Source organism: Cricetulus griseus, chromosome 4 (assembly GCF_003668045.3).
Source record: "Cricetulus griseus strain 17A/GY chromosome 4, alternate assembly CriGri-PICRH-1.0, whole genome shotgun sequence".
Taxonomy (NCBI): domain Eukaryota; kingdom Metazoa; phylum Chordata; class Mammalia; order Rodentia; family Cricetidae; genus Cricetulus; species Cricetulus griseus.
This window is the reverse complement of record NC_048597.1, coordinates 169,631,453-169,650,568: the sequence shown is the minus strand read 5'-3', so window position 1 is coordinate 169,650,568 and position 19,116 is coordinate 169,631,453. Positions and strand designations below refer to the sequence as shown.

Here is a 19,116-nt window from a genome sequence, read left to right as displayed (position 1 = left end):
CTGGCACCAAGAGGAAGGGGCTCTAAAAATAAACGCAGAGAACTTGCAAAAGTCCCCATCTGGCTGAGACCTCAGCAGCTTCTTCTCTTTCCTGTGCTTCCCATTGCTTCCTCCTCAGTTCACACCACAGGAGCATGCAGACACGCACGCACACACACACACACACACACACACACACACACACACAGAGGTGGAGGGAAGAGAGGAGGAAAGAGAGAGGGAAGAGGGGGGAGGCAGGCACAGAGAGTGGGGTGCGGGAATTACCAAGCCTTTGAGAAATAGGGGAAGAGGCAGAGAGGCTGGAAAGGGAGGAGTGAAGCTGTCATCCCACATGGGGGTCTGTTGTCGCTCCTACAGACTCAGCTCCGCCTGACACCCACAGCTCTAACAAGTTGTCTCAAGTCTACCTCCAGAGCTGTGTGACATTAGAGAAAGCCTTCCACCTCTCTGATCCTGCCCCTTTAAAGGAAAGGAATATTGTCTCCTTGCTCCCTCTTGAGGCTGTGAAGAAGACTAACAATGGTGTGGGCAGCAGGGCAATGAAAACAACCCCAGCCTTCAGGCTGAATGACCCTTTCAGGCTGGACAGTCCAGGCCTCCCCCTCTGGCTCTAACTCCAGAAAGCCTGTCCCCAGACCCCTGCCCACAGTTCCTCACACTCCCCCCACCCCACTGCGTCTCAGGCGAGCCATTCTCCTCCTCCATCCATCACCTGAGACTAAAGAGATTAATAAACGAGACTCATAACTCAGCTACTGTGATGCACCAGATATTTACGGCTGTGTTTCAATTTGCAGAGAGATTAAGTGTTTGTCGATTTATTGTCTCTCGGTGGGTGTATGCTGGGAGCAGGCAGGCTAAGCAAGACCCCCTGCTGGCCAGCTCCCCTCCCCCACTCCCACTCCCTCCCAACCTCCATTCCTAGAGCTGGGTGTTAACCTGGTGCTGTCCAGCTTTAAAAGCTATTGCCTATTGGAGGGGTTTACCCAACTAACTGGGAGACAGAAGGCCTTGACTTAAGGTGAAAGTCACACCCACACCACTAGGCTGACTCCTAGATATCCAAGGGCCCAGCATCCTCTGCCCTACATTGTACTCAAGTGGGTGAGTACTCCAGAAGGCTAAATACCAAATAGTTTCATGGTTCACTCCTAAATTAAGAGATGGTTGTTTAGGACAAACACAGAACTGCCATTTATACCCTCTATTGGACCTAAAGACATTGGGGTGGCTTGGAAAAGTCTCTGCAGTGATTAATCAGGGAGAGCCTGCAGAGGCCCAGAAAAATGAATCTGCTGGGAAAACTGGGAGAAATGAGAGATCTCAGAGACCAAGAGGGAAAGATGACTTGGACTCAAGGAGCCAAGAAGGGACTTGGTGCATGCCAGGACTGAAAACCTCAAGAGCTCCCCTCCTTCATGCATCCCAACTGCTTCTCACCCCCCAACACACACACACAAGATCTAGCATGTGCATTCATTCATTCAGCCAGCTTTTCTAGCATCTGCTTTGTGTCAGGCCTTGTGACCTCACTGTGTAAGGAACCCACCACTAGTTTGGGTAGTTCTAGCAGATTGCTTCAAGAGCTGTGTGACTTTTGAGAAATCACTCCACCTTTCTGATGTTAAAGTAAGGGATCAGTCTTTCCTACTTACCTTTCGAGGTCTCTGAGAAGACCAGGTCTCAGACAAGAGCAGGCGGCAGTGCACAGGGACTCTAAAGAGCCGTCCACTATTTAGGAGGTTTGCTAATGATGAGTGTGTTCATAGGATCTTTTAGACTGAGGGGAGCAAGAGGAGATAACACAGCTCATCCAGGCCCTCTCCAGAAGTTCTTCCTCAAGTGACAGTCACATAAAGATACCTATGCTCAGAAGCCCCAGGCGAGCAGAGGGACCCACAGGAAACGGGGGGGAGGAGATGACAGGGACCTGTTCCTAAGGCTGAGTCAGCAATTCTCAAAGGCACATGCACCAGACCCAGGGACTCGGGGGTGGGGGGGGTGGGGGGGTATGCTGACCTGGGCCCTGGACCAGTCCCTTTCTGAATCAGCTGCCAGGCCTCTCATGCTACTCATGATAAGCATACAATTCCAAGCATATGTGTTAATGCAGACTAAACTTCAGCCCCCAAACTTAGTCGTAACTCATTTAATTTTTATTTCAACTCAGTGTTGTGCAGGTAGGTACCTTTCCCCATCTTGTCACTTACTAGGCCCACCAACAGGCTTGACAAACTCAGGTCTAGGGATCTAGCTCAGAGCCTGATCTCATTAGCAGCCAGAGACAGCCAGGCCTAGTGACTCAGAACACAGAAGTCTGGATTCTGACACACATAACCCTCCTCCAGCCTATCTGGGACAGAGAGCTGCCTCATTCTCCTGGGAACCATGGACAGCTGTGCGCTCCTCCTCCCACCCAGGCCAGAGCATGTGAAAGCAGGAGAGAGGCCCCCTCACCTCCATGTTCAGTTACAAATGGGATGAAGAAACCAACCATTGAATAGGTTCTTTGCCCTGCCTTAAACAATGCACCGTGTGCCAGACCTCAACAAGTCTTGGGTTCCCCACCACAGGCCCTACCCGCTAGTGTGGTCATGGGGAGGACACAGTTCCCAGGCTTCTCCCTCACCTGCCCTCTTTTCTTCTCACCCTGTTGTTTTTTTTTTTTTTTCAGCCCACAATCTCTTTAGGGTACATAAGAGTGCAGTGCCCCCTTATGGAGCATGGGGTCAGAAGCAGGAGGGAATTCCCAGGGCTAAAGTGGCACAGGTTCTGAGTGGGCATATATGGTGGGCCTACTTACTCCCCACCAGACGGGAAGGGCTGTGTCCTGAGGAGGGCCAGGACAGGACTGAAAAGGAGGGCTTCCTCGGAGCACAAAAGGCCCTGTGCAGACGCCCCTGTTGTCCAGGGCTAAGGACCCAACTGTCCCTTGTCCCTCCTTCCAGCTCTGTGACTCTATTAGGATGTACTGTGTGCTCAGATTAAATGCTGTTCAGTACAATCCAATTTTCTCTTGATACAGACCAGAAAATCGTATACACACACATACACACACACACACACACACACACACACACACACACACACACAGTGCTAAATATCCAATCAAGCCTACAGATAATAGAGAACAGCCAGTTCACTCTCAGTTTAATCAGATAAAATGCCCATTTATCGGCTCCTGTCCATGCAGACATCCCGTAGTCAGCAGGCTGCAGGAGTGTGCACCCAGGGTATATAGGTTGCATCTTTAAATCTTCGGGGGAGGGGGGGACGCTGCCCACAGGAGACTAATTATCCTTCCGCCCTTAGCCAGCTCTTACTCAAACAGACAAAAGGGGGCTTCAGCCTTGTGGTGCTAAGCCAGCCGCAGAATTATTTTTGCTCTCAGATATGCAAATCTATTAGAGCATAGTGGGCTTCAGGGACTGCACTGAATAGTAGCTCAGGGACCCCAAGTGGCTGTTTTAGGGGGTCTGCAAGCATCTCAGCTTCTACATCAGGCTTGGTGGCAATCTCCTCTTGATCTCTCTTTTACGGTAGTGGGCTGTGAGGCTGAAGATGAAAGCATCCCCGTTTGTCTCCCCTCTTCTTTATGGGGTAGGGGACACTCAGGAAACCTGGGAACTGAGTCCAGATGAGCCATCTTCTCATTGGACCACCTCCTGCTTGAGACACAACATGTCCAAAGCACAGATGTCTAAATCTGCTTGCCTTCTTCCTTGGTTCTCCACTTCCCTCAGCTCTACCAAGTGAGTCCCTAAGACTCTGAAGTCTGGGCCCTCACCAGAGCCCACAGTATTCTACCCATATCTGACAGCTCCCGGAACCCCACCAAACATCAAAACCCCTGCCAGCAGCTTGCTGACCCCAGGTGTCTGCTTTCTGCTTGGCCTCCAGCCATAGCTCAGAGCAATCTCCATCTTTTTAACTGTTAAATAGGGATAATACCCCATAGGTTATCTGTGAGTCTTGGGTGCCTGGAAAGGTCTTTATGAGCTATGAAAAGCCCCTGGTACTGGCTGCAGGGGACAGTTGGGAAAGGGATCTGGAGGCCTAGGCTTCATCTCTCACTCTCCAAGACCCTAAATGACAGTTGTCAGCTGCTTCCTTGGAAAATCAATTCATCCCCACTCTGTGCTCTGCGCTGTTTGATCGCCTGACTTAGGGGAACCTGCAGCTGGAAAGGAAGAGCATGGCACAGAGGCAGGACACCAAGCAAGCTTGATAAAACTGACCTGGGCCTGAGATGGCCAAGGAACATTTCCTGACACTCCAAAGAGAGTATCCCTAGGGAAAGCAATTGTGCTGGCTGATTTTCATTCAGTTTTACCCAAATCTCTTAGACATAGCTGGGAAGAAGAAATCCTAACTGAGAAAATGCCTCCCTAAGATTGGCCCATGGGCAGGTCTGTGGGGTATTGTCTGGATTGATGATTGGTGTGGGAAGACCCATTCCACAGAGAGCAGTGACCACTGGGCAGGTCTTCTGAGTTGTATAAAAAAATAGGCTGAGCAAGCCATATGCAGCGCTCCTTTATGGCCTCTGCATCAGTTCTAGCCTCCAAGCCCCTGCCTTGAGTTCCTGCCTTGGTTTCCCCAGATGATGTAAGCTGAAATAAACCCTTTTCTCCCCAAGTAACTTTTGGTCATGGTGTTTCATCACACCAGCAGACACCTAACTGAGATGTCCATTAAGCCTGTCCCTCTGGGTTTTCACAGCCTAGGAAGAAGACAGAATCGAATTGCTGTGGTCAAATGCCTGGCAAAAAGGAAGGTTTTATCCTGGGCCAGTTTAAGGATACAGTTGATAGCAACAGGAGCAGGAAACAGCAAGTCACGTGACACCCCAAGTGAGGAGGCAGAGAAATGAGTGCTCTCAGCTCCCTTTCCCGTTTTTTGTTTACCCAGGAACCCAGCTCATGGAATTGTGACATCACTGGGGTGATTTTCTCAATTAACCCAAACTAGAAACTGCTTCACAGACTTATCAGAGGTGGTTCCTAGGTAACTCTAGGTCCTGCCAAGTTGATACTCAAATTAACCCTCACACCTTAGCAGGGATAACACTGGAAGGGGGTGCTGCAGGAAGACTCTCTGGGGTAGGGAGGGTGAGGCATGAGGGGGAGAGTGGCCAGAAAAGGCTAAGTGACAGGCCAGGTGAGATGGGACTCTCGAAGGACTCTTGAATCCTGGGCTGGAACCCCAACAGGTCAAGGTGGACACAAGATTTCTAGAAGCATTGCCCAGGACACCACAATCTAAAGCACTGTGTGAGCCTGTGGACAGTCTGGATGAAATGGAGGCTTTCAGTAGCACAGGGCTGAGACAACTGGGCCTGGCCTGGAGGCGGGAATGGTGAGCTACATGAAGACAAATAGGTGGTCGACTCAGCCCTTAAAAGACAGCCCAGGTAGAGGATGGGACAGCTTAGGAGGTGAGTGGGGCATGCCCCATCTCCAAACAGGAGTCCTCTGAGAAATCCCGTGGAGCAACTGTGGCCAACCTTCTAACTCTGTGACAGATACCATCATCTACAAAATTCAGACTCAAGAAGTAGAATCAAGTTATACATATATCACATAGGTGATGTGTGTGTGTGTGTGTGTGTGTGTGTGTGTGTGTGTGTGTGTATCACTATACACACATAATGTTTTGAGTAAGTTTATGATTTGGTGTTGGGCCACATCCATTGCTATTCTGGAAGGCATACGTCCTGGGGCTACAGGATGGACACACCTGTCCTGAGTCTGCTCCTCCTGGCTCCCAGGAAGAGGGTGCTTCTTTTCAATGAACCCTTCCAAAACTGGCTAAAAGATGCTCAAGGGAGCCAGGTCTCATTTTCATCCACTGTACCACCAGCTACCCATGACAGCTGAGCCCCCTGCTTGTCACCTCAGCTCCCCCACCAATCCACATACATACCACCAGGCTCAAGGGGATCTTTGGATCTCCAAAAGGCCCAGATATGGAGCCAGGGCTCCTTTCCCCAGGCAGATAGCACCAGAATTCCTCTCTTCCATAGCCTCTGACCCAGGCTTTCTCTTCTGGCCAGATGACTCCCTGGAGACAATGAGTGGGAAGCAACAACCACACAGCTTCACAAGAATAATTCAAGATGGGGGGTGGGGTCGTTAAAAAAAAAAAAAAAAAAAAAAAAAAAAAAAAAAAAAAAAAAAAAACAGCCTCCAGTTAAAGCCTGGACAGCATGCTCTCCTAAAGAGAATGTGCAAAGGAGTAAATGGGTGATGCTCCATCCCCACAGGAGCACACAGCTGCCCCCTCCAGGTCAGCTGAGTGGCTGGTGTAAGGAGCCCCAGGGCTCTCTGAGTGCAGTGGGAAAGACAGGACTGTAATGGCAGTCAGTGGTGCTGATAAAGGGACAGAGGGTTGAGTGGATATAATTATCCTCTTGCTAATTCACACCTAGAAGGCAGGAGTAAATGAGTGAGGCTAAAACTGTCACTGGTGAAGTTGCTGTAGTCGCTTCTGTTAGCCAGGAGCGGGAGAGGTTGGGCCATTGTTTTGTGGCTGGGACAACGCTTGTGTTTTACCTCTATTCAGATTTGGATGGCCTTTCATAGTACTGGAATGTTATGTGCAACAGAAGAGCCCCAGGGTCCTGTTACGGCCAGATAGCATCACATTCATATTATATGTGCTAGGCACAGATAGAACTCGCCCCCTAATCTTCTTACAGTCCTCTCTTCATTGGTACAGGAGTAAACTGAGGCACAGAGGTGAGATATTCATTGGAGTCAATAGTAACTGGATAAACTGGATCAGGAGTTTAGAGCTCTCCTCTAGCCTGGGAGGCTGAATCCTGTCTGCTCTACTAGATACATAGCCCCAAACTATTCCAGGCATCCCAGACGGGCACCTTTCATGAAACGGCTCAGCAAGGTTGTCATGGGTCAGCCACAGTGTTGTCAGCCACCCCTGGCCACGATGGTCCCCATGAGCCTAGAGGTGTGAAGGGTAATGAGGCCCCGTAATTAAGGCTTCTGGAGACATGGCTGGGAGATTTATAGACAGGCTTTGTCAATAACTGTGCTCTAGGCCGTGGATCCAGGGAGACATCATCGATAAGTGCTCGTTAAGGCTTCTCACGGCTCCCTGCCCTGTCCCCCACAAGGCCCTCCCCTCCTGTCAGCCGCCTGTTTGTAGCGCCTGTGTACACAGGCTTTGCTCAATTAATTTGCACTTGTTGGCACCATCTGCGCTTTTCATGCATCCTCATTGAGAGCTGCTGGGCCTGCCTCCCCCTCAGATGGGCTGCAGAGCAGACAAGCAACCCTCCTCCTGCAACCAAGAGACTCTCAAGGAAGGTCAGTCTAGGATCACCAAAGACAAAAGCATGGTTTCCTGTTCCTCCTCCTCCCTCCCCAACCCAATTCCTCAACCCAGTGAGCCAAACTTGGCCTGAGGTCCCTGTAACCCTTTCCCCCAACCTGACTCCAGCAGGCTGGATCCTAGAGCTACAGAGGAAGCCCCGTTCTCACACCCAGTGATCCTAGAGCACAGGTGTCTCAGGAGCCAAGAGACAGGGCTTCCAGTCTGGTTCCTGCTCTGCTCTCCACAGTGTGGATTTGACAGGTCCCTGCTCTGAGAGCAGGGACACTTGGGTCATAGGACTGGGCAGAGGCAAAGAAGCCACATCCAACTCTGTTAAGCAAGGACAGTACAGGAGCTCCTCTGGGTGGATGGGGCAGGCCAAACCATGGCCTGGTGGCTTCAGCATGCCACCCAGAGAACCGAGATGAGGCAGCATCACTGAACTCTTCTTTCTGAATAGACTGGTTCTGCCCTCAGCATGGAATTTTTTTTTTCCAAAATAGGATTCCAGTTTGTATTTCAGGCTGGCCTGGAACTCTGTGTAGTCTAGGTAGCCTCCATCTTTCCCTCTGCCTACCTGCCTCTCAAGTGCTAGGATTACAGGTACGCACAGATACATCCCTCCAATAGCACAGTCTTTTGACCTTGGAGTTCTTAAGAGTGCAGGGCTGGCTATGGGAGGGACCACCAACATCTCCAGCCTCGCTGTCTTTGCTTCTTCAACCTAGCCTAGTACCTGCTTCCTGGGATCCTGGAAAGCCAGTCACTAGGTCCAGAGAGACAAAAACAAAAGCAAGCCACCTGGAGTCCTCATATAACTGCATGGCATTTTACTGTGCTCTATGGGTCAAGGAATTAGCTCAGGGTACTCTTCAGTGTTCATTTTACTGACAAAACACCCCAAATCAGACTAGTATTCCTATGGCTGGCCTAGGCTCCAAGCAGCTGGCTCAAGCAGCCAAGGGTGTGGTTACCTCTCTCTCTCACAACAGCTGTACTTGTTCTGTATCCAGAGTTGGGCCCCCGAGGGTGCACTCAGGGCCCTGTCTCTTGCCAGAGCAGACTGGAAGACAGTCACGTCTGGGGCCTGGCTGCGCCCTGTGGATGCCTCCACGTGGTACATTATTGATGGTGCTTCTAATTGTGCATTTCCCAAAGTCTACAGGCTTTTGATGAAAAATTCATGGCACGCCCGAGGATGGCAGAACATTCGATCGATTGGCAGTGCGGCAGACAAGGGGTCCAGGGTCCCTTGGGGACAACAGCTGAAGGCTGACTGGAGAGGGGGCAGCCATCAGTGGCAGAAGTCCTCCTCCTGGGCTTCTGGCCCTGGATTTGTGGGAGAGAGAGGTGCACAGCAGGAGACAGCAGCCAGTGGGAGAAGCCAAGAGGTAGGGTTGGGGTGGTTTTGAGCCTGTATTTAGTGCCTGCTGGGTGACTTACTGTCCTGGAGGCATGTGACCACACACCAAGCCTCATACTCACTTCTCTGTTGGAAAGTACTGGGCCCTCCAGAGTCCCCCAGGGGTCACACAAAAGAGAAATACTATTTCTGGAGCCACTCCTATGTAGCATGGAGTGTACCTGGAGCTTCACGCCTACATGCAGTTCCCTGACAGCCCCCATTTGAGGGATGCAGCAGTGTGTTCCATCTCACAGAATGGACCTGAGGCCCAGAGGTATTGAGTGACCTGTCTGAGTAGATTAGTAGCGGGGCCCACAGTCTTCCCACTTCACCAGGCCAGGAGTCCAAGTTCTTTGCCCATCCTCATTGCACTAAGAAAAAATACGTGAAAAATGAAGCCAGCAAACCAGCAAAAGTGAGTCTTCTCGCACTCAAGTATATGCCTGCAATACTGACAGAGGACAGAGGCCCCTGGCAATAGAGATATTGAAGTAGAGGTGTCTAACTTGGAGACCATTCTGAGGTTCCAGAGAACCCTATTTGTTCATTAAACTAGCACTACATCTTCATGAAGTTCCCATTCCTGCCAAGTCATCTTGTTGGCTTATGATGGGGTCCTAGCATGAAAAGGTTTAAGTCACACATGTCTGGGACAGACAGGCTAAAAGCAGCACCACTACCGCCGTGCCCCATGCCCTAAGAGGGGTGTAACCAGGCTCAATGGGATAAATAGCTCTGCCTCTGGGACCCGGCGTTTCTAGGTGGTGAGTTGGGGTGTTTGGGTTTGTTTTCCTTTGCTTCCTAGAGAGTTCCTTTCAAAAAACATCCACCCATGTCTGCACTGAACTAAAGGGAAAGGAATTTGTCCAGACCATCAGGAAAGCAGATCTAGAGAATGCTGGGGCCATGGGTGGGGTGTGAGGGAAGGCTGAGCCTGACTTAGGCTACTGGGGGCTGGCACAGCGGAAGGCACAAGGAGACAAAGGATAAGGCTGATGGGAGAAAAGATGCCTGAGAAGGGAACAAAGTGAAGACAGAAAGGGAACAATCAGACTGGGAAACAGAGCTGGAGGACAGAAAGTGGAGAGGAGCTCTAGGTAGTAGTGGTATCAGAAGCCTAAGGTCCCCAAGGACTCACATGGTCCTCCCCAGGCCTGTTATTTCCTTATGACTCCCTGACCAAGGAGTGAGCCTAGCCTTATTATACTATCACCCTAACCAAGTGTCCCCCACTCCAGAACAAAAGAAAGAGGCTCTATGGTCTGCTTCCCGCTAGCTTCAGGGCTGGGCCCAGTTACCAAGCAGACACTTGTTGTAGCAACAGTCCCTGAGGACCCATCCTGGAAAACAGAACTGCTATCAACACAGATGGGGGAGCCAAGGGATCCAGCCCCCCCAGCCCCCAAGGTTGCCCTGGGCCTGGTTGAAAGCCGCTCTGTAAGTCTGCCCCATAACCTCTGGCTCCAGGAGATGGGTCAGCTCCTCTAGCTGCAGGTGTGTAGGGGTATGTTGCCAGGCAACCAGCAGAGGCATTCCCAGAGTCTGTGTGAGTCGGAAGTAAGGTGGGGGAGGGCTAGGCCACCACTTCTAGATGGTCCTAGTCTCAGGAACCTTCGAATGGGATCCACAGTCCCAACCCAGGCCACTAGAACCTACATTCAGAACCCAGGGGAGGAAAATGGGGCTTTGATGGGGAAACCCTTTAAGTGGCATTGTCTCCAGTTAATTGAACCCTAGCTATGGTATCCTGAAGATCTATCTCCAGACCTCAATCTGTGTGGGCTTTGGGGGAAAGTGGAGATAGCAAAAATGGCATCTAAAAGGATGCCGACTAGCTGCAGGCCAGGGCTTGGCAAGGTGGAGTGGGGTTAATGATGGTGATCTTTTCACTCTAACCATTACCAAAGCATATGGTAAGAACCCAAAGCTCCAGTCCAGAAGGCAGCACCCTTAGTGTGCGGAAAAAACCACAAAGCTACAGACAGGGACTTCAGGCAGTTGGGGGACTGCAGCAGACAAAGACAGAGGGAAAGCCAGATTTGGCCCCACCCTGTGAATGTAACCAGAGACAGCCTCTTTCTGAAAGCAGGGGGAAAGGAGGTGACCAAAGGGAAGGATTCCTTGTGACGTGGTCAGAGTCACTCTGGGGAGAGCTCTGTCCCTTCTACCGCCCCCTGAGCACCCAGAGCCCTAGACTTCCCTGGCCTGGGGACAATGGCCAGGTCAGCTCCGACTTGCTATCAGTAGAGGCAGGGCTCTAAGCTACTAACCCTGGCTTTCTTGTGGCCTGGGTCTTCCTGGAGAAGCCCAGCCCAAACTGGAGCCCTGCATGCTAGGCAAGGTTGAGGGAGGCCTGGGGACAAGAGCATGGGGAGCAAGAAGCTAGATAGCATCTTCCAGAAAGCTCCACATACCTCTGTGCCCATTCCAGCCCCAGCCCCATGGTCCTAGCCAGGTCCAATTAGCCAGCCTGGCTCCTGCGGGGGCCAATTAGACAGGAGCTGGGGTCAGATGCAGCCCAAGGCCCTGTAGCCCCTCAGAGCCTCAGGAAGGCAAGCATAAAAGCTTTCTCTGCTACTTGGGAAGGGAAAGAACAGAACAGAAAATGTGCTTCTTTTGTTTCTTTGCTGTAACCTTGGACTGAGTAAAGAAGCCACTGTGTCCCCATTCCCCAGGAGGGCACTATCTATAGAGCAGGGGAGACTATTTGCAATAGCACTTTGCATAGATTTGTTGTGGTTCAGGGGCCCAGCTGTCAGTCAGCCAAGGGAAATTATTGGAGGAACAGGATTTCAGATGAGTAGGTCCTCTATTCTAGAACCTGCTGTGACTCCTATCTGCTCTCTGTGCTAAAGCAGAGTTCCTGAGGCTGGCTAGTTGGGCACGCTGGGAAGGCCAGGTCTGCTCCAGCTCTCTGGCCAGGTCCACACGTATGCTATGAAGTGCACCTGTATGATTTGATGTCCTGACCCTTGCAACTGTGCTGGCCTCTAATCCGTGATGCAGTTATTCTCACAGCCCAAATCCTCTATCTACTCCAGTCCCACTTTTGCAACAGAGTCCAGGCTCTGATCCTACAGTTGCCCAGGAGCTTCCTGGAGGAAGGGGGGCAGAGTGGAACCTTAAAGACTGTGAAATTGAGGGGACCTCAAAGCAAAAAGTAAGAACAGAAGGCTGGATGTGACTTCCAGGAAGTCTGACCCCCATGCCCACACTACTCCTGGCTCCAACTTCGTGATCCTGGCCTTTGCTGGCCAGAGATGCCTCTCTTGCCTCTTGCTTACTCTTAGTTGTACTTCCAGAGGTGAGTGGTGGCCTAGGCATAGCAAGTACCCACACTGCTGCTAGTAGCTCTCTAAGGACAAGGACCTTCCCACCCGAAGAGAGCTGAGTTCAGGCTTGGGAAACTGGGGCCACTGCAAGTAGTGACAGGTAGAGAAGGAACCCTCTCAGGCTATGCCTCCACCAAGGTTTTTCTCACCCCAGCCAAAGCCCCACTGCAGAGATGGTCCCTGACCCAGCCCTCTCCAGTGCTGCCCTCTGAATCCTGTATTGCAGTCCCCCAGTAGGCCACTACCTATTGCCTGGGCTTTAGTGTCCCCATCCAGGCAATGGGATGTTCAAGGTCCCTTGCCTGCCCCCTGGTGGTGCTAAGGTTAGGAAATGAATAGAGCTTCGGTTTTCTCTTGGTTCTGATAGTTGTCCTACCCACCATGGCTAGGAAGGGAGGGTTTTTTGTTTCTTGTTTTTCTGGGTAGACCAAGGACAGAGGAACCAGGGCTCCAGTGGTACCAGATGCTCCTGTGAGTACAGGAGCAGCCTTGCTCCTTGGAGTGGACTCCCAATTCCTGTTCTCGAAAAATGGGCAAGGCCAGCATCAGTTTGTAGAAGCTAAAGGGTCCCATTTTATTTCAAGAAATGGGATTCATTCCTTTTTAAAGTGCTAAAAATACAAAGTTAGCAAGAAAGGTCTCTGAGGGACCCATGGGACCCACCAAAAATGACAAGGGTGACAGGAGCGGTGGCTACCTAAGAGAGGCAGAAAGGCAAGGAAGTCTATCAGGCTTCTGGGAAACTGTTAGGGAGAGGGGTCCCTGGTAGACAGCAGTGCCACACTGGGTATGGGTCAGGGGTGGCTGCTGGTTAGAGTAGGTGCAGCTTCAAATGTGTCCTCAGTGAGAATGACTTGGAAGCTATTATCAGGGTTCCTTCTCCCCCTGGTTAGCTGGGCTTCTCTCTGGGAAAACAATGGGCTTTGCAATAGAGGAGGGAGGAGGAGAGAGACGGGGGAGGAAGAGTTTCAAGAATTTTCCCACTTCCAAGGCCAGTAGCCAGATTGCCCGGACCCACACTTAGTCTCTACCTTTCCATGAGAGGAACCATCTTGCTGCTCCACCAGGAAGGAAGGTTCCCAGCTATAGAGAACAGAGAGCAGGAGGGAGTTACTGGAGGAGGAGCTGAAGGTGTAGAACAGAATAGGTGACTGGGAGCCAAGAGATACAGTGGTTAACTTAGCTGAAGAGAGTCGAGCATAACAGCACTCAGGTCCTCTCCAGCCAGGCCTCACTCCTTAAGTTCCACAGAACACTGTTTTCATAGATGTCTAGTTGTACCTGTGCCCCTTGGGAGTGAAGCAAAAGACCATCCAGCCCCTCCTTCTCTGGTCCAGTTTCTTCCTCAGTGAGGAGAGTGGAGTGGCCTCACCTTTGGACTGGTTACAACCGGGGGAAACCAGGCCAGAGCCTGACCATGCAAAGCCCTTATTAGTCTTAGACTTGAGTTCAGGGTTAAGGGTTAGGGGAGAGCTTCCGTTCATGGGACCTCTAGGTTTCCATCTGGGCTAAGTGTTCATGAAATGTGCTAGTTGGGTAGAAGACTTTTCTCTCTTTGCAGGGATTTGGGTATGTGTGGGAGAAGGACAATTGTTTCTAACCACTGCCCTTCCTTCCCAGCTGTCCTGTGTGCACGAGGCTCAGCTTCAAGTGTCTTCAGCTGTGGGAGAAGTTGAGCTAGTTTCATTATAGGTCGAGTCCCAAACCCTGCCCCACGCCTTAGGCCCATAATCTGCCCTAGAGCTAACCAAAGACCCAACTGAGATTCAAAAATTGCTGTGTGACTTCAGGCAAGTCACTGTACCTCTCTGGCTTCTGTGGAAGGACATCTGGATCATCAGTTGGTCGGGCTAGAGGGCAACAAAACACCCTAATACTCAAGCTTTCTCTGCAACAGGAGCCTGGGGCAGACTGAAAGCCCAGCAGCATTAGCGGGAGGCGGCTGCCCTCTGGCGGCAGCAAAGGCAAACCACACACCAGCATCTTGTGCCCACCAGCAAGGGCCCTGGGCCCTGGAGCCAGAGGTTAAACAGGCCTGGTGAACCCAGATCCTGGCTCAGCCTCATACTACCTACCCTCCACAGCCCCAGAACTATTCAGGGAGTTCTATGGTCCTGGCTTTGCCACCCAGCTCTTTTCCAGTTGTCTTCCTCTCTGGCCCCACCTTTCATGCAGTTCCACCCAGGAAGACAGGGATTACCCACATCTCTTCAGTTTCCCGCAGCAGAGGCCAGGATCCCGAGACCACTTCTCTAGCCTGCTCTGCTCTCCCCCTCCATCCCCTCCCCACAACTTCTCTGCTTGGAAGCCCCTCCCTCTAGGTACACCCCCGTATCCTAAGAAAAGCTTAGGTCCTCACTGCCTCCAGGAAGCCTTCCAGGCTTACTAAGCTGGGAACAGGCCTCCTAGAAACCCCTCTGCCACAGATACAGGAAGCGTCTGCCACCCCCTCAGTATAGAGGTGGACCACTGTGGGCAGTGACATTCTAACTTAGCTCTGCTCATGATTCCCTGTGGCCCAGAGCTGTACATGGTGGCACTCTGCAAACCTTGACCACCCAGGGGGATATTGTGATGCTTTAGGCACAGGCTTTGTTTCATATTGTTTTGGTATTGTTGTTTTTAAAGATTGACTTATTATGTTATGCAGTGGTCTGCCTGGATGTCAGAAGAGGGCACTAAATCCCATATAGATTGTGAGCCGCCATGTGGTTACTGGGAGGTGAACTCAAGACCTCTGGAAGAACAATCAGTGCTCTTAACCTCTGAGCCATCTCTCCAACCCTGGGCACAGGCTTTGTGACAGTGGCTTGGGCACACTACTTCCAGCCTCAGTTTTCCCATCTGTATAGTGACGGTACAAGGGACCTTCCAACTACATAACTGGTGCCAGGCCAGGGCTAACCTTCCTATTGCCCCCATATCTCACTAGTTCTTGGTGGCTGCGGCTGAAGGACCGCCACGCCACTTCCCGAGCCCACAGGTTCTGTGGAAGTGGTAAAGTCTGCCGATACTCTTGGGCAGGGGAAAAACTAGAACTTAGCACTGTGACATTTCTCATTTTGGTGGGATCTGAGGGTTGGAACCCTAGCGGGGGGGGGGGGGGGGCGGTGTCAGTAGGGAAGGAGAGTGCAAAGGGTACTCGGAGTCAGCCACTGTGGCATGAGTCAGGGCCTCTGAGAACATGTCTGTCCCTCCCCCAGGAGGTAACTAGAGAGCAAGATCATAAGGAGAATCTGGGATCTGGAGCATGGTGTCCTGTGTGTGTTCAAGGCTGGAATGTGACGCAGAACATGGCCCTGAAGATAGCCCGGCTGCAGGCTGCGGCCAGAGGTCAGGGCTACCAGCTGGAACCTTGTGGTTTCCCAGCCCAGCTGTGCTGCCAAGGTTCCTGCTTGGCCATGCAAATGGGGACAGCTGAGATTCCCACAGAAATAGAGCACTGGCTGGGGTAGAGAGGATTAACTAGGAGCCCACATTGTCTCCCTAGGGAGGCCTCACTCCCAGAGAACGGGCAGGGCTAGGCTAAGAGCCTGTGGAGGAAGATGGGGCTAATCTTCAAGGAGTAGTCTCCCCAGGACCCACTGACCCTCTTCTAGAAGGACCTGATGACTGAGGCAGGGGCCACCTCACTAAAAGCCAGCCTCTCTCTGTCCTTTCCTCCCTTGCTATGATCTGTTTCCTTCGTCTCTGAGGGAGGGTATAAATAATAGAGCAATGCTTACTTCCCCCACATCCCCAAACTGCAGAGATGGGGAACAATGGGCTCTTAAAAATGACAATTTCCTGAATGAGAAGTGGGTCGACCAGTCCCTGTGGGGTAGGCCAAGAGGCTAGCAACCTCTTGCCGAGAATTCCTTGTCTGTGCATGCTCACATCCCATCCCAGTTAAGTTTGCGTTAACTTCCCACACGATGTCTTCATTTCACAAGAGTCTGTGGTCTTCTCTCTGTGCCAGGACAATTAATTCTAGGACACTCCATACAACTACACCAGACACCAGAGAAACCATAGTATAAGACTACAAACTGCTGAAGGAAGCATTCTTGAACATGTACATAGTAATGCGTGTGTGTTGAGGCGATAACCTTAGAAACCAATAACCCCATTGGGACTACTGTAATCAGAGCAGCATAAGAGGTTGAAGCCGCTAGGGAAGGACAGGAGATGAGTCCCCTCTTTTGGACTATCAGAGACTTCCTCCAGCTGAGCCCTGGGCCCTAGATCCAGTCAGTCATGGGATGTGCCATAAAGTGAAGACCACCCAGCAGGTCCAGGGTACTAAGAAGAAAGCCAGGAGGGTCTGTTGAGTGGAACAGCCATTGAAGCAGAACTGAGACAGACTGAGAATAGTGTCATCTCCCCCAAAATCTGCAAAATCCAACTTGAGTTCAGGAAGTCCCAAGCTCCACACATGTCCCTGACTCCAAAGTAAGTATGTGCATGAGTGTACATGTGCGTGTGTGTGTGTGTGCGTGTGCGTGTGCGTGTGCGTGTGCATGTGCGTGTGTGGTCCCAGGTCCAGGGTCCCAGTTATCACCCTAGCTGAGGATGCCAGATGGGTACAGATCTGGGGAAACCACAGCAGATGCTAGGGAGATAGAGCCAGCAGTGGCACTGTCAGAGGGACTATAGCCAGAAGGCTAGACAGCAGTGGCAGATGACAAGTGGTGTCTGATGAGATCCTGCTGGCTGGGGACCCCTCCCTTAGAAGCTGTGCCCCATCATGCAGCAGGTGGGAGACTTATAGCTTGGATATAGCTGGATCCCCCACCCCAGGCAGCAGGTGGAAGACTATAGCTGGGATGTAATTGGAACACACACACACACACACACACACACACACACACACACACACACACACACACACCAGGCAGCAGGAAGCCAGGGGAAAGTTGGATATAGAGTTGTCCTTTCTGGGGCCTGCAATTCAGGCTAGGCCTGTGAGGTCCTCCCACAGGAGCAAGGTTTCCCAGAGCCTGGAAGTCCACCGGTAACTCAGAGAGCACACTTGCCTCCTCCCTCTTCACCCCCAAGCCCTGCTCTGAGCCATCCTCTTCCAGGGCCTTTCTGGCTTGATCTTGGATCTCTCTCTCTCTCTCTCTCTCTCTCTCTCTCTCTCTCTCTCTCTCTCTCTCTCTCTCTCTCTCTCATACTGATATATTCTGTGCTTCCCTTGCAAGCACAGGATCTTGAGTTTAATGCCCGGTACCATGTCAATGTCATGCACGGTGATTGGTGATTGTTTACTAACCCAGCATAAGGACTCACTGACCAACCAATCTAGCCTAATTCATGAGGTCCAGAAAAATGAGAAGTTGTCCTATTTCAAGAAATGGTTCTCATTCTTGAGGTTGATACCCAAGGCTGAATACACATGTGCCCACACAGGCACATCTACCCACACATAAAACGAACAAAAATTCAGCTCAGTTGTCCTGTACATATCCGGGCCAACTTAGTTTTGTAAAAAACAAACAAACAAAAACAGACTCAAGCACCAGCAGGCTTGAATTTCAGACCCTGACTTTACTACCCGTTGCTCTTGTCACTGAGTAGATTGTTTCTCTAGGGTTTGTCCTTAGTTTCCTCCTCTGTAAAGCGGGGATGATAACAATACCTATCGCATAGGCTTGCGGGGGGTGGAGGGGTGCTGGATGCAGACCTAAAGCACTTAGCAGAAGGCTTGGGGTGTGGGGGAAGCCCAGTGAACACCAACACTATGATTATTGCCCTTCCAGACCTAAGTCAGCTTCCTGCCCTCACCTCCTGCATCTCCCCCATCTTGTATCTGGATCCTGCCCTTGACCTTGAGATCTTACCTGAGTCTCCAGGGTCTACTTGGTGTCTCTTCTTGGATTCTGGGCTGTTTGGGAAGCTGATGGTAGGTCAGCGCCCCCCCCCCCGCCCCCGCCCAGTGACTTCCGTGGTCAGTCCAAGATGCTCTTCTGGAAAGGAGCTGGGTTAGAAGAGGGATCTGAAGGGGAGAGAAGGTAAAGACGTAGATATGACTTACTCACAAATGTGGCTTCATGCTTTGGGTGTGTTGCCTGCAGGCTTCTTTACCTGATTCCTGAGCCCTAGGAACCCCTGGTGTCATATGAATCATTGTGGTCCCATTAGTGTGGCTGTCCTAATTCTGCCAGGAGAGATGGGGACCATGCCCAACCACTCTTCTAGACAATCATTAAGACTTGGGGCCAACCCAAGGCTGACATTGCTCATTGAGTTGAGAGTGTTCACTGTGGGTACAGATGTAGAATGGAATCCTGGGGGCTTAGGCATGGAGTAAAGTTTCAGCTGAGGATTATGGGACCATAGGTGATGAACAACTACCAGCGGGCCATGCAGAAGATGGCAGAGGACATCCTGGCATTGAGGAGGCAAGCCAACATCCTGGAGGAGGAGAACCGCACACTAAGGAGTCACCTGACCCAGCAGAGCATAGAAGAGGAGCAGAGCAGAGCTGAAGAGGAGAACCTGGGTGAGCCTTGGATACCTGCTGGGCCCAGGCTCTGAGCTGAGCATAGCCTGGGGCTCACACTGCTCGTTGCCAGGGTGATAGGGAGCTTTCTCCAGATGTTGTGTGTCGCATGAGATTCCTACCCTTCTCACTCCTCCCCACTGTAGAGACACTTGTACAATCTGCCCAACTATAGCATCTTAGGAGGGAAAACAAAAAACTACAATCTCTGAGTCAAACCTCAGAGCCGGGGTACCCTTGCCTCCATCTACTCTCAAGCTAGCTTCTTCCCACCCCAGCAGTGTCCATGAAGCACAGGCTACTACTGAGTGAACTGGATATAAAGAAGCTTCGAGACAGGGTGCAACACCTGCAGAATGAGCTGATTCGGGTGAGCCAAGGCTTGATGGCCAGAGGGACAGTGCCACCAAGCAAAGTCCTGAGAAATATTCCAGAGCAGAAAGAAATCACACGGTGGGGAGGCAAACTGGCTAGCAGCACAGTGTTGAGCAGGATCCCACACGTACCCTGGTGGCTGGGGTAACTCCCAGGTACCCATTCACGCCCCCCCACACCCTGCA

At 51.4% G+C, this 19,116-nt stretch overlaps 1 protein-coding gene across 1 annotated transcript in view; it reads left to right on the top strand.

The window, feature by feature from the left end:
- The window catches only part of Ccdc33 (coiled-coil domain containing 33), a 94,981-nt gene that overhangs the window by 71,215 nt on the left and 4,650 nt on the right, over positions 1-19,116 (top strand). Inside the window, 2 exon segments of the mRNA XM_035444219.1 lie at positions 18,394-18,556; positions 18,835-18,926. Coding sequence (XP_035300110.1) covers positions 18,394-18,556; positions 18,835-18,926 — 255 coding nt within the window.